We start from the raw sequence: 13099 nt of genomic DNA, 5'->3' as shown, positions 1-13099 counted from the left end.
TTCAATGGCATAATTTTGTCAAAAAAACAAATTTTAGAACTTAAAAACATTAAAACCATAAACTTGATATGAAAATAGGAAATAAAATTATGAACGGACACATGAATTATAAAACAAAGTCTGTCTGGATCAAGGCCTCTATGGGGGGTCATTACTGGTATAATAGTGGTGGTAATACCGCCAACAGGCTGGCGGTACATACCGCCACTATTATGACATTGGAGGTTTGGCCAAAGCCAAACCGCCAAGATAACACACCGACTGCCACGGTGGTAACGACAGCGGGGCTGGTGACTACAGCCCATGGAATTTTGACCCCGCCAACCACCATGGTTTCCGTGGTTTCTGTACTGCCACGAAAACCATGGCAGTAGGAACTATCAGTGCCAGGGAATTCCTTCAGCAATGCCAGTAGCACCGTCCGCCAGCAAAACCCCGGCAGGCCGTGTCATGGGACATGAAACAGTCAGCGGCATTGTGCTGGTGGGGCGCTGCTGCTGGCAGCAGCGCCACCTTACCGCTGTCCGCCGCCATGACGTAGCTGGAATTCCACCTTCCTTCTGGTGGAATTCCACCTACGGTCATAATTTGGTGGACGCTCGGTAGCCACGGCGACGGTATGTTGGCGGCTGTCGCCATGGTGATAGGCGGCATTTGCCGCCAATCTTATAATCAGGGCCTATATGTTGATATATAAAATAAGCCTATACTATGAAGTGATTACGCTTTAATGAATAATTTGAAACAAAGTTATTGAAAAACACGTGCAATAAAAAAATAAAACTACCTTTTAAAATTAGACTTTAGAGGGGTGAGAGTTACTGTTCCCACTACAACCTGAGCAACATTAGGGAAAATTTTGAGCTTTGGATTGGTTCCCATTGCACCGTAAGCAACAGTAGAGAGAGTGTTGTCGGGAAAGTGTTAAGCTTTGCATGGTCATATTTATTATTCCCACTACTAAATTGATACAAACAAATATAGATCACAAAAAATCCAAAATAAATATTTTTTAAACATCAAATAATTAATGTAAATAATGAAAATTTAGATTATAACATTACAAATGTTAAAATAATATTGAAATGTAATTAAAATCATTAACAATAAAATACATTTAATACACTTTTCACCCTATTACCCTAAAAACCCAACACCCATAAAAAAATAACACTAATACTAGAAAAGTATAATATTATTACAAAAAAATAGAAACTTAATATGTAATGAATATAAAAATATTTAAAACAATTAAAGAAGTTCGATGATTAATTGATTAATACTCTAATTACCTATTTAAAAGTTAAAGCAATTACAACCTTTTAAAATTATGTATTAAATACTTTATAAATAAAATAATTCACATAATTAACAATTTAAAATGTATAAAATAAATATACTATTTATAAACCGTTATAGAATATATCTTTTAAAAACTTGCTTCCCCTACAAAACCAACAATCAGCAGTAAAAATAAAAAATAAAAAATAAACTATAAATAACGTTAAGAATATTACCAAAGCAAAAACAGAATAACCTATACTAAATATAATTGCACATAATTTACGTTGAAATAATAATAACTTATAAAACGTAATAAAACATGACAAAAGAATCAAAAACAATATTATATACTACCATATAAAAAACAACATTGAACAAATTAAAATATGATATTCTCACATGCGATATTCATCCAAAGACTAGATATTTGTGTTCAACGATATAGTACAAGGCTACTACGGTCATGCCCCAGGCAAGGATAATTAAATGGTTAAAATATTTTCTGTTTTGGAGTAACCAACATGGGTGGAGGTTTTCTTTCCGTAGCAGAACGTTGAGGTGCAAGTACAGAAAAACTGAATTACATATATATTTGTCACAAAGGAGTAACTGCCCCCTGCTTCTTAAATCCTAAAGTTTGTAAAATTGCCTCCTTTTTGCCTCCTTCTACAACACACAGGCTTCTTGTTACCCATGCAGTATATTCTCCCTCCCATGTTCCTTTCTGTTGTGTAAGGCAAGAAGGAATTCTGGGGGTAACTTCAGCTGGCTGCCACTTCCTATATCCCCCCAGGATCAAAGATAAGTTTTACTGGCCAGACTAGTGGGTAGATATTGACCCACTAGAAATATCCCAAAACAGGTTAGCATCACTGTTCATTCAAGTCCTTAATAGATATAGGCCCTGATCAAGTTCAGACTACACATCTCATTATGTGTGGAAATTCCTTTGTACACCCAAATTGGGATTGTGCTGTATGCACAAATCATGGATGTTTGCTCCTGCAATCTGCAGCTGGTGAAATCATGCACAAACTGCAGCCACAAGTAGCCAAAATGTGTTGTTTGCTTGTGCTGACATTGAGACTAAACAGCGCTATTAGTGTGACAGATCTTTATGTAATATACCATGGTGTGACGGTCTAGTGTTTGTTGAAATGATTCTGACACCTGAATGGGTCCATGACATCCTCTGGCCAGGCTTGGCCAGAGGCTATAAAGTAAAGGGGACAAGATTGCAGTGAGTCTTTAGTCCCAACTCGACTACAAGAGTGTATGTGCACTTTATTATGTGCCAGCTAGTGCGCAAACCTAGGTATCATTTGGTCCTCTACACTGGTGATGAGGATCTTGTGACCCACGCACCTCGCACTGTCAACATCTACCTACAGGGCAGTGTGCTGACCCCGCCCGTGTGTCAGACTGTGAGGATCGTCTGCATACTGGCCAAGATGGAAAACGCAATGCGTTTGGCATGCCCAGGCTCACCTCCTGCTTCTTGACCACTGAGGTCACACCGGCAACCACACCCAAGGCGATCGCAAGGCCCCCCAACTGCTGCCACCTTGGCTCGGCCTCTCTGACGCTGCATTAACCCGAAACCACACCCCCTGCACCGAAGCCTAGCCTCACGCCCTCCGAGGCCACCATATGGGGCGTGCTCCTAGCCGACCTAGCTCATTTTGCTTGGCCTGAGTGTGCCTGGTGTTCACCACCTCAGGTCAGCAAGAAAATACAGTGAGTTGCAATTGCCTAAACTAACTTACTGCCAGCTACACAGCAATCGCATTCCAGCATATTTAGAAAAAGAAGGGAAAAAACAAACTATGTATAAAAAGGGGTTGGGGTAGAAGAGACAGTAAGATAAAGGGAAGCACAGCCCCAGTACTCTCCAATACATCAGACCCACATGGCAGATGACCACTTAGCGCGTGAAGCACCGGCGCAGTTCCCGCAACAGCACACCATAGTAGGGTTGTTACCACCATTCAGCAAACTTGCTGTCCCAGCAGCAGCCTCCCCACAATGAATAATATGGATTGGTAGATGATGGAGCCGTCAAGGGGTCTCTTCTACTGCACTTCGGAAGTGACAACATCTACAATCCTCCAGCACCTACCCAACACAGGTGCCGCAGATGACTACAACGTGCAGTAAGAGCACTTAATCCTCATTTTGACCCACAATTGAACCCAGATTTCAAGTGATTCAAGCTCCGCCAAGTCTGCCAACGAGAAGGTGAATAAGTAGACCAGTTCTATGCATGGCTAAGAGAGCTAGCTAGCACATGCACAACCGATGACCAACCCAAGGAGATACATGCACAGATAATTCAAGGCTATCACATCAAGAGACTTAGAGGGCTCATCTTAAGGCAACCCAACATCAGCCTAGATGACATCCTCATAATGACCAGGTCACGTGACCTCCCTATGGCTAGAACAACTGAGATGAACGTTGCCATAACACAAACCCAGGAGAGAGGCCCCACCATCAAAACAGAATGAGTCAACCCCGTGCAAGCCCAGCACCGTAAAGCCAATCCTAAAATCACACACCATCAACAAAACTAGGACCACGATGCATGTACTGTGGGTGGGAAGAGCATGCCCCTAATGACTGCCCAGCAGAAGGACGGCAGTGCTCAAACTGCAGTAAAATTAACAGTTTTTTGACTGTCTGCCACGGGAGGACTAAAAGCAGAGGTACCAGAGATAGGCGCTTGACCACCAGAGCAGTGAGTCACCTATTGCTTGAAAACCCTGAACACCCAGACCGGGACCAACGAGAGGGAAGGTGGAGGTACATGCCCGAAGACGCATCACCTGACGAAGAAGAGGTGTTTCTCATCTCATTCATGGGCAACTTGAAGACCGGCCTCAACCGACCTGTGCAGTTGTGTGAAGAAGCTAATTAACAAAGGCGCCTCAGTAAATGTAAAGAGCATCCAGCAATACAATTGCCTCTAACCACACCCTCGTACCATCCGTCGTGGAGATCTTCAAATATGGAAGCCACAAACCACTACCACTAAAGGGCAAGATGACCGCACAGATCAAATTGAATGACAAAGAAGCAGAGGTCATTTTCCCTCATTGTGGAAAAAGAAGCGGACACGCTGCTTGGCAGCCATCTAGGTGAAGATCTTGGGCTGGTGTAATTCACAAAAAGTGTAAAGGCTTTTCAGGTTGACTAACTACTACAACAGTTCCCGGAATTATTCACCGGCCTTGGGTGCTTGAAGGCCCCACCTCTATCTGCCTGCACATCGACAAGTCAATAAAACCTACGACTCTACGACACTGGCACATCCCATTATATCTTCACCCGCTAGTAAAACAAGAGCTAAACAAATTAGAAGAACAAGGCATCAGAGAAAAGGTAGCTGGGCTCACGCCATGGGTGTCTCCTATGGTGATGGCAACAAAGCCAAAACAGCCAGGGAAAATACACCTATGCATTGACATGTGTCTCCCCAATCAAGCACATAACGATGACCATCGACGACATCATAACTCACCTGAATGGCCCTTGATTATTCTCAAAATTAGACCTCAATGGTGGTTACAACCAGCTATGTCTGGCTGAGGAAAGTAAGAACATCACTACCTTCTCCACACAAATAGGACTTCGACGATTCAAGCGGTTGAATTTTGGCATCTCATTCGCTGCTGAGGTTTTCCAGGATGCCATCAGAGAGACCTTGTCCGGACTGACTTGGGTCATGAATGTGAGTGACGACATTCTCATCCACTCCACTTGGCTGCAGAACATCACCAACATCTGAAAACTATGCTACGACGGCTGGCAGACCACAGCTTAACCCTTCACAAAGAGAAGTGCTCATTTCTCAAAACATCCATCGACTTTTTTGACTACATCTTCAATCAGGATGTGATGCATGTTGACCCAAAAAAGTCCCAAGCCATCAAGCAAGCCCCGCACCAAAAACAGTAGGCGAAGTATGCACCTTCCTGGGAATGGCCAGCTACTGTGGCTAGTTTATACCAAACCTAGCCACTACAGAGGAACCCCTTTGGGCCCTCACCAAAACAGAAACTTCATTGTCATGGGGTCACAGAGAAGAATACACATTTCACGCTCTCAAAGAGGCCCTCCTGAGCAAGACCACCATAGTCTACTTCGACATAAAAAACAATAACAGAGTTGGTGGTAGATACCAGTCCAGTAGGCTCGAGGCTGTCTTCACTTAGGAAAATTAACCGGGCAGGTGGACCCCACGTTAACAAGCAAAGCACTAACGCCGACTAGAGGCTCTAGCGATCAAGTGGGCCTGTGGGCACTTCCACCTCTACCTGTGTGGAAGGCCGTATAAAGTGATTACTGATCACCAGTCCCCAGTCCCTCTATTCAAATGCACAGCACCACATCCCCCACCACCCATAGAACACTGGGCCATCCAACTACAACATAATCACATGGACGTCATATACTGCCCAGGTGCTAGGAATCCGGCGGACTTCCTGTCACGTCACCCGCCCAGCCTGGGCAATAAGGATACACCAACTGATGACGCAGCCAACGAATACGTCTGGATGCTGGCACAAGGTGCTTGCCCTAAGGCACTTTTAACCTGGATGAAATTGCTGATTCAATTGCTGACAAAGGTGAAAGCAACCCTGGCCGGAGAGTCTTGGGAAGGATTCCTGAAAGATGCTAACAGTTTGATTGATCTAAAGAGAGCACAGGTGACAAAAGTATGGAGAGTCCTGAATGAACTGAGCACAACACCAAATGGCCTTGTACTGAGGGGGCATCGGCTAGTGCTCCCTGCCGGCCATCAACAGCAGGTGATCACATTGGCACATGGAGGTTACCAAGGCACAGTGAAAATGAAGTTGTGCATGCGGGAAAAAGTATGGTTTTACAACCTGGAAGAAAATGGTGTACGAACACATCAAGCAGTGCCCGCCATGCCAACTGACAAGCACTTTTGAGTCCCCAGCCCCTGACTGAAGGGCCATGTGACACACCCTAGTCCAAGGTGAACCTGCGCTTTGGGAGCTTCCCGGACAGGAGGACCACCCTTGTGGTGGAGGACAGCTACTCAAAATACCCATCATTTAAATCATAGAGTGTATGGCGTTTGCCAACTTCACATCAATTCTACGAAAGACTTTTGCGATGTTCATCCTCCCCAAAGAGATAAAAACCGACAATGGACTGCCATTTCAAGGGGCAGAGTTAAAAACCTTCTTGACCACTTTGAGGTAAGACACCAGCGCACCAGCTTGCAGTAGCTACAAGCAAATGAAGAGGTTGAGCAGTTTATGCGCACCCTGAAAAAGGCCCTCTGGATTGCCACTCTGGAAGATGCCAACACTGAGACAGCTTTGCAACAATTCCTGAGGGAATATCGCCACATCCCACATTGCACCATGCAACAGTCCCCGTGGTCGTTCATCCCAAATGGGGCAAGACGAGATGTAATACTGACATGCCCCAGATGGGCACCTCCTCCTTACAACCTGGATAGGGCCCAATCGAGAAGGCAGGAGACCAACACTCGAGCCAGCAAGAGGTGACATGCGACCATGTGACGGGTGCACCCGGGAGATCTTGTAATCATTCAAGACAGAAGGCCGGGCTGGAAGTTCCGAACACCGTTCGAACCTGGGACAGGGATAGTCATCTCTGTGGTAACTGTCAAGAAGGGAGCAGAACAAGTGACTGGGAACATATCATGGTTCCACAAGATTCCTATCTTGGACGGTATGGAAGGCGATGGAGGGGCAGAAGACAGCACATGGGCCAAGTATCCTGCAGACCAAGGATTGAATCCTAATGACCTGAGGAGCCCAAAACCTGAAGCTGACCACAGAACTCAGATGACCAGTTAGGTCCTAAATGCCCAGAGGCCACCAGCCAACTCCTTCACCGGCATCCAGGACTTTGGCTGAACCCTCAGCCGAGCCAGAGATTTAGAGACTTCATGTGTTTCATGGGCAAAACAAAAGTTTAGAACCAAATTGGGTAGAGATGTAATAGGTCATGGGGTGATGGTTTAATATTTGTTGAAATGTTTTTGACACCGAAAGGGGTCCATGACATCCTCTGGCCAGGTGTGGCCTGAGGCTGTAAAATAAATGGGACGAGATCACACAGGGTCTCTAGTCCCTACCAATTGCAAGAGTGTCTCTGCACTTTATTATGCGTCAGCTAGCGTGCGAACCTCATTCAGGCATCTACACTTTGCTAATCCCTTTCTTCATTACTTGTGCCGATCTAATACATTTGTTACATCACCACCCAACCTGTCCCTGTACCACCCCTTTCTAAAATGTCCTCCTCCGCCCCACACTTCTTGTGCAGGTTCTGATCCAGGAGGTGGTGTCTAGTGTTTTGGCTGTGGACCTCTGAGGACCCTATCCTGCACGGTCCTAGTGTCCTTCAAACATGTCCGTTTTAATTCCCCCGATCAGGTACAAATTACATACCCTTTAATTTGAACCTTCAAATGTGGGGGCACACAGTTTGACCCTGATTTTAGTGGCTCGATCCTGACCGGTACCATGTTTTTTGCTGTCACAGTAGGCAGCCTGACCAGAAACGCAGCACACAATGTGGAGCTTTGCTGCAAGGTAGGCCTGCCTTTGATTGAATGTCAGCCATTGCCATGTGTCTCAGTTCTCCACCATTATACTAGGCTATAGACGTGCTACACAGTCTAATCTGGAATGCTGCACAAGCATAATTGGATCCCGTTCAAAATCAAATCGTTTTGCTAATGAAAAGGAGGAACTCTGTCATTCCAAAAAATGTTTGGCTTCACTTTTTGTTAAAACAGATTACAATTTTACACCATTTGAACAAAATGTGTGGGGGCTTCCTTCCCAAGCAGGTTCATGGAGAGAAATATGAATGCACTTCGTGCCAGGTTCACTACTGGCTACACAGTCCATTTAAATATAATGTAAGCCAGGGGCGGTTCCTCCGTAATGGCGGAGGAGCGTCGCCCCTGCCTGCAGCAGCAGGAGCTGCAACCGTTAGAAACAAATGCTGTTTATTGTCGTTTTGTTTCTAAAGGGGCGGGGCCATGGGGTGACGAGCATGGAGGGGAGTGCACAGAGTACTCCCCTCAGTACGCATGTATGTTTGGCAGGCCGTCTCGGGCCGGCCAAATACACATGCGCACATAGGCTTTCTCCGACCCGGCACTGTGGTGCCGGGTTGGAGAGAGCCTGCACAGGCTCCCGGTCTGCGCTGGAGCGCCCAGCCGGGGCACTCCAGCCAATCATAACGCTGCTCTGAGCAGCGTCATGATTGGTGCAGGGCAGGCTGGGAGCCTGTGCCTGCAGTTCAACAGAGGCGACGCTACTACAAGGTAAGTATATGTTGTTGGACTTTTTTGCTTATGCAGGGTCATCCCCAATCTCTTTGCCTCCTATTTTTTCTGACCTGTTGCTGTTGTTGTTTTTTTTAACTCTGAGCACTTTACCACTGCTAACCAGTACTAAAGTGCACATGCTCTCTGTGTAAATTGTATTGTTGATTGGTTTATCCATGATTGGCATATTTGATTTACTAGTAAGTCCCTAGCAAAGTGCACTGGAGGTGCCAGGCCCTGTAAATCAAATGCTGCTAGTGGGCCTGCAGCACTGGTTCTGCCACCCACATAAGTAGCTCTGTAATCATGTCTCAGACCTGCCACTGCAGTGTCTGTGTGCCGTTTTAACTGTAAATTCGACTTGGCAAGTGTACCCCCTTGCCAGGGATAAACCTTCCCTTTTCTTACATGTCAGACACCCTTAAGGTAGGCCCTAGGTAGCCCCAAGGGCAGGGTGCAGTGTATGGTTAAGGTAGGACATATAGTAATGTGTTTTATATGTCCTGTAAGTGAAATACTGCTAAATTCGTTTTTCACTGTTGCAAGGCATGTCCCTCTCATAGGTTAACATGGGGGCTACCTTTAAATCTGATTAAAGTGTAGATTTCCTTTGGAAGCGGATGGACATGTGGAGTTTGGGGTCTCTGAGCTCACAATTTAAAAATACATCTTTTAGTAAAGGTGATTTTAAGATTGTGTTTTTGAAAATGACACTTTTAGAAAGTGAGCATTTTCTTCCTTATAACATTTCTGTGACTCTGCCTGTTTGTGATTCCCTGTCTGGGTCAGTTTGACAGTTGGCCTAGTTGCACCTCACACTAGACAGTGACACATAGGGAGCTGGGGTGCAGCCTGCATATCCTGACGAGCCATCTGTGCTAGGACGGAGGGGAGGAGTGGTCACTCACACCTGAAATGGCTGTGCCTACCCTCACACAATGCAGTCTCCAACCCCCTGGTGAGTGTCTGGGGCCTGGCCTGGGAAAGGCAGGATTTCACATTCCAAAGATACTTTACTTTGAAGTAGGCCTACTTTAAAGGAGAAATTGGGTATAAAAAGGGCACCCAAAACCATAGACTTTAGAAACACTTCCGGAACCAAGAGGAACCTCTGCCTGGAGAAGAGCTGAATAGCTGAGGAAGAAGAGCTGCCCTGCCTGTGACTGTGCTTTGTGGAGCTATCCTGTGGTTGCTGCTTCTGCCAGAGTAAGAGGCAAAGACTGGACTTTGTGTGCCTTCCATCTTGAGAAGAAATCTCCAAGGGCTTGATCTAGAGCTTGCCTCCTGTTGTTTGAAGTCTCAGGGACAGCAAAGACTTCTCTCTGCCAGCACCTGGAGTCTCTGGAGAGATTGCCCTGTGGTGCCCATCCAGTTCCTGGGACCCTGAAAGGAGAAGCTGGCAGCCTTAAGACAAGAAAATCCACGCACAGAGCGCCGCGCGGGGGAAAGATTGACGCAAATCCGATCTGCGGCTGAAAAAACAACGCTCCACCGGCTCCGCAGCTGAGAAACGACGTTCGCAGGAAACGCGACCGAAGAATCGACACACAGAGCAGGAGAAATGACGCGCAGCATCGCTGACGGAGGCTGGGAGATCACAACCTGCGCTGCGGGGGTTTTGGATCATCATGCAGCTGGATTTCCAACTCCTGTACTGCCGTGTGGAGCTATTTTTGATGCACACCCGCCCGTGCTGGGTTATTTTTGATGCGCACCAGGTGCATTTTCACACTAGCAGCACTAGTATGTGTTTAAAACTACTTTAAGACTCTTTTTGCATTTTTATTGATAACTTGAATTGTGTATTGTGGATTTTTTGTCATTTTGGTCTTGTTTTGTTTGGATAAATATTTCCTATCTTTCTAAACTGGTGTTGTGTCATTTTGTAGTGTTTTCATTAAGTTACTGTGTGTGTTGGTACAAATACTTTACACCTAACACTCTGAAGTTAAGCCTACTGGCTCTGCCAAGCTACCAAGGGGGTAAGCAGGGGTTAGCTGAGGGTGATTCTCTTTTACCCTGAGTAGAGTGAGGGTCCTTGCTTGAACAGGAGGTAACCTGACTGTCAACCAAAGACCCAATTTCTAACATATGTATTTTAAAAAAAAATTATATAGAGATATATTTGTTTGGCCACCCCCCGCCACCATGCCAAGTCGATAGCCATGACTGAATGTACCTAGTTTATGGAGTTTTAAAGTATTTCCTAAAATCAATGATAGACAAAAGCACAGCCCACTGTGCACTTTCAAAGCTCCCATGTGATTATCCACTGCTTATCCGTAGCAGATGACACATTTTGAGAAGGATAGCTACTATATCCCTGCACTACTGACTTTGAGCTGCCAAGGACGAGGATAATATCAATTTGCACGTGACTGGCCTCTATAAATGTACAATTGAGCTAAAACAATGGAATGGAGTGTTCCCAGTTCAGTTACAGCTGGCTCACACTGCGACAGGTATGTCCATCTTTCACTGTCCTATTTTGACAGCAAATAATATTAAATGCATCAGTAACCAGCAACACAATCAGAAAACATGCCTCTCGTTTTGCACATTATTTCTCTTGAGTACCTTCCATAAAGTAATGTCCAAAGTGCAGCAGGATATTGGTCACTGGGGACTACAAATAGCTCCGCTCCTAAGTGTTTTATGAGACCCATTTGTGATTCCTCCTGTCATTGTGAATGGCTAATCTGGCACTAATGTAAGAACCAATGGAAAGGGTGAAGCAGGTGAGGACCAAAGGTCAGCCTGATCAGGAAGCAACTGGAACTGAGTTCTACAACCATTTTTTCTGGGACATATGGCACATATACAGTGCTAACTTTACTGAAGTATTTCTCCTAGACTGTCTCCCATACGGCAATGATACTGCTGATTCGCTTTACAACTTGGCAAATAACACGCAATGCCTTTACCATGCTTCCCATCCCATGCAACGCATTTACCACGCAGTGCCTTTACCAGGCAGGTATTTACTATGCAGTTCTTTACCACGCATATGCCTTTACCACGCATGCATATGATTGGTTTTGTGTGCCTCCAACAGCCCCTCAGGCATGAGCATGATTATGCTGTTTCTTATCTTTTCGAGTTGGACAGTCTTTGGAGTTCCTTTACCGCAGTGGCATGGTTGCTGGGCCACCATAAAGCCCTGCTGGGGGGAAAATCCAGTCACATCTTTCCTGAGATGCCACTGTTCCTGTGCCTTTGCTCCAGCAAGGGCTAGGGAGTTTAGTCCCTATTTATGAAATCATCTAGGGACTTTTACCCCTTTATTGACCCGAAGGGAGACAATGTGTTCATCCTGCGCATTGCTCTTCAACATGATCACCTTATAGTCTAGGTGGTCGTCTTTATCAGCAGACTTCACAATGAGGCCCACAAAAACATTGTAGGATAATGTCCCTCTTATCAAAATATAAGAGCACTGATACCTAAATAACATGGATTGTTTCCATTTTTAGGAGGTTTAAAGCTCAAATTCAGTTGTGGAGGCCAGTGGTCACCAGTTCTGTTTTCACAATCACAGCAGCTCATGCCACACAGGAGGTTGCTGGTAAGGTGATGCTCATACGACTGGCACAAGTGGCATAACCTGAGACTGAGAGGTACATCGTGATTTAGGGCATTGGGACGAGAGCTCAGACTCTGACACGACCTGCAGCAGCTTAGTGGGACCATACATATTATATGGGTCATGTGCTCCCAAAGATCTCACACAATATTTTAGCTTTTCTAACCTTCATTATATTTTCAATCATTGTCCAGGATTCCATCAAGAGCCAAAGGCAAAGGATTGTGGGTGTGTTTGAGGAACTGCAACAGTTCCTAAAGGAAGAACAACGTCTCCACTTGACCAGACTAGAAAAAGAGCATAATGAAATCCTGAAGAGAATCAGGGGGAGTGTGACTCAGCAAGAAGGACAGATGTCCTACCTGAAGAACCTGATTGCAGACGTAGAAGGAACCATCCAGCAGCGGGACCTCGAGCTGATACAGGTGAGCTATGGGTTGATGTGTTAACATTATAGCAAGTTTGTTATTTAAATAATAAAGGCTACACCACTCATTAAGATAGATATATACTGAGTTTGCTGCCAAAATACTTAAGTCTATCTTAAATACAGACAATGTTTTATCAAGAGATGGTCCTGATGGTCTGCTATAAACAACATGTCAAAAATGTACATATCTATAACTGCAGATTGTGACTGGAACACCTTTTTTTAACTGAGTCATCAAACATTTTCTGAAAGTAGTTCCTCATCCTCCTTCAATCCAACCCATCAACCAATCTGAGTGCAAATATTGTGACCGCTTTGCTGCCATGTCAAAGGCATTACCTGATCAAGTAACTCAATTGCTGCTCTGTTAACCCTGCTACTCTGTTAATCTGCTACACCCTCTTTGTGCCTCCTCCCTGAGGGGAGGGGGGCACATTCCTATCCCTATTGGGGG

The 13099-nt window shown here is 45.2% G+C and overlaps 1 protein-coding gene across 3 annotated transcripts in view; it reads left to right on the top strand.

Annotated features, from left to right (window-relative positions):
* LOC138299197 (E3 ubiquitin-protein ligase TRIM39-like) overlaps positions 1-13099 on the top strand; it is a 228528-nt gene that overhangs the window by 159123 nt on the left and 56306 nt on the right. For all 3 annotated transcript variants that reach the window (XM_069237303.1, XM_069237302.1, XM_069237304.1), the window contains one exon: positions 12410-12640. In XM_069237303.1, the coding sequence (XP_069093404.1) occupies positions 12410-12640 (231 nt within the window). The remainder of the gene's footprint in view (positions 1-12409; positions 12641-13099) is intronic.

Source organism: Pleurodeles waltl, chromosome 6, assembly GCF_031143425.1.
Source record: "Pleurodeles waltl isolate 20211129_DDA chromosome 6, aPleWal1.hap1.20221129, whole genome shotgun sequence".
Taxonomy (NCBI): Eukaryota; Metazoa; Chordata; class Amphibia; order Caudata; family Salamandridae; genus Pleurodeles; species Pleurodeles waltl.
This window is presented reverse-complemented; position numbering and strand designations above follow the sequence as displayed.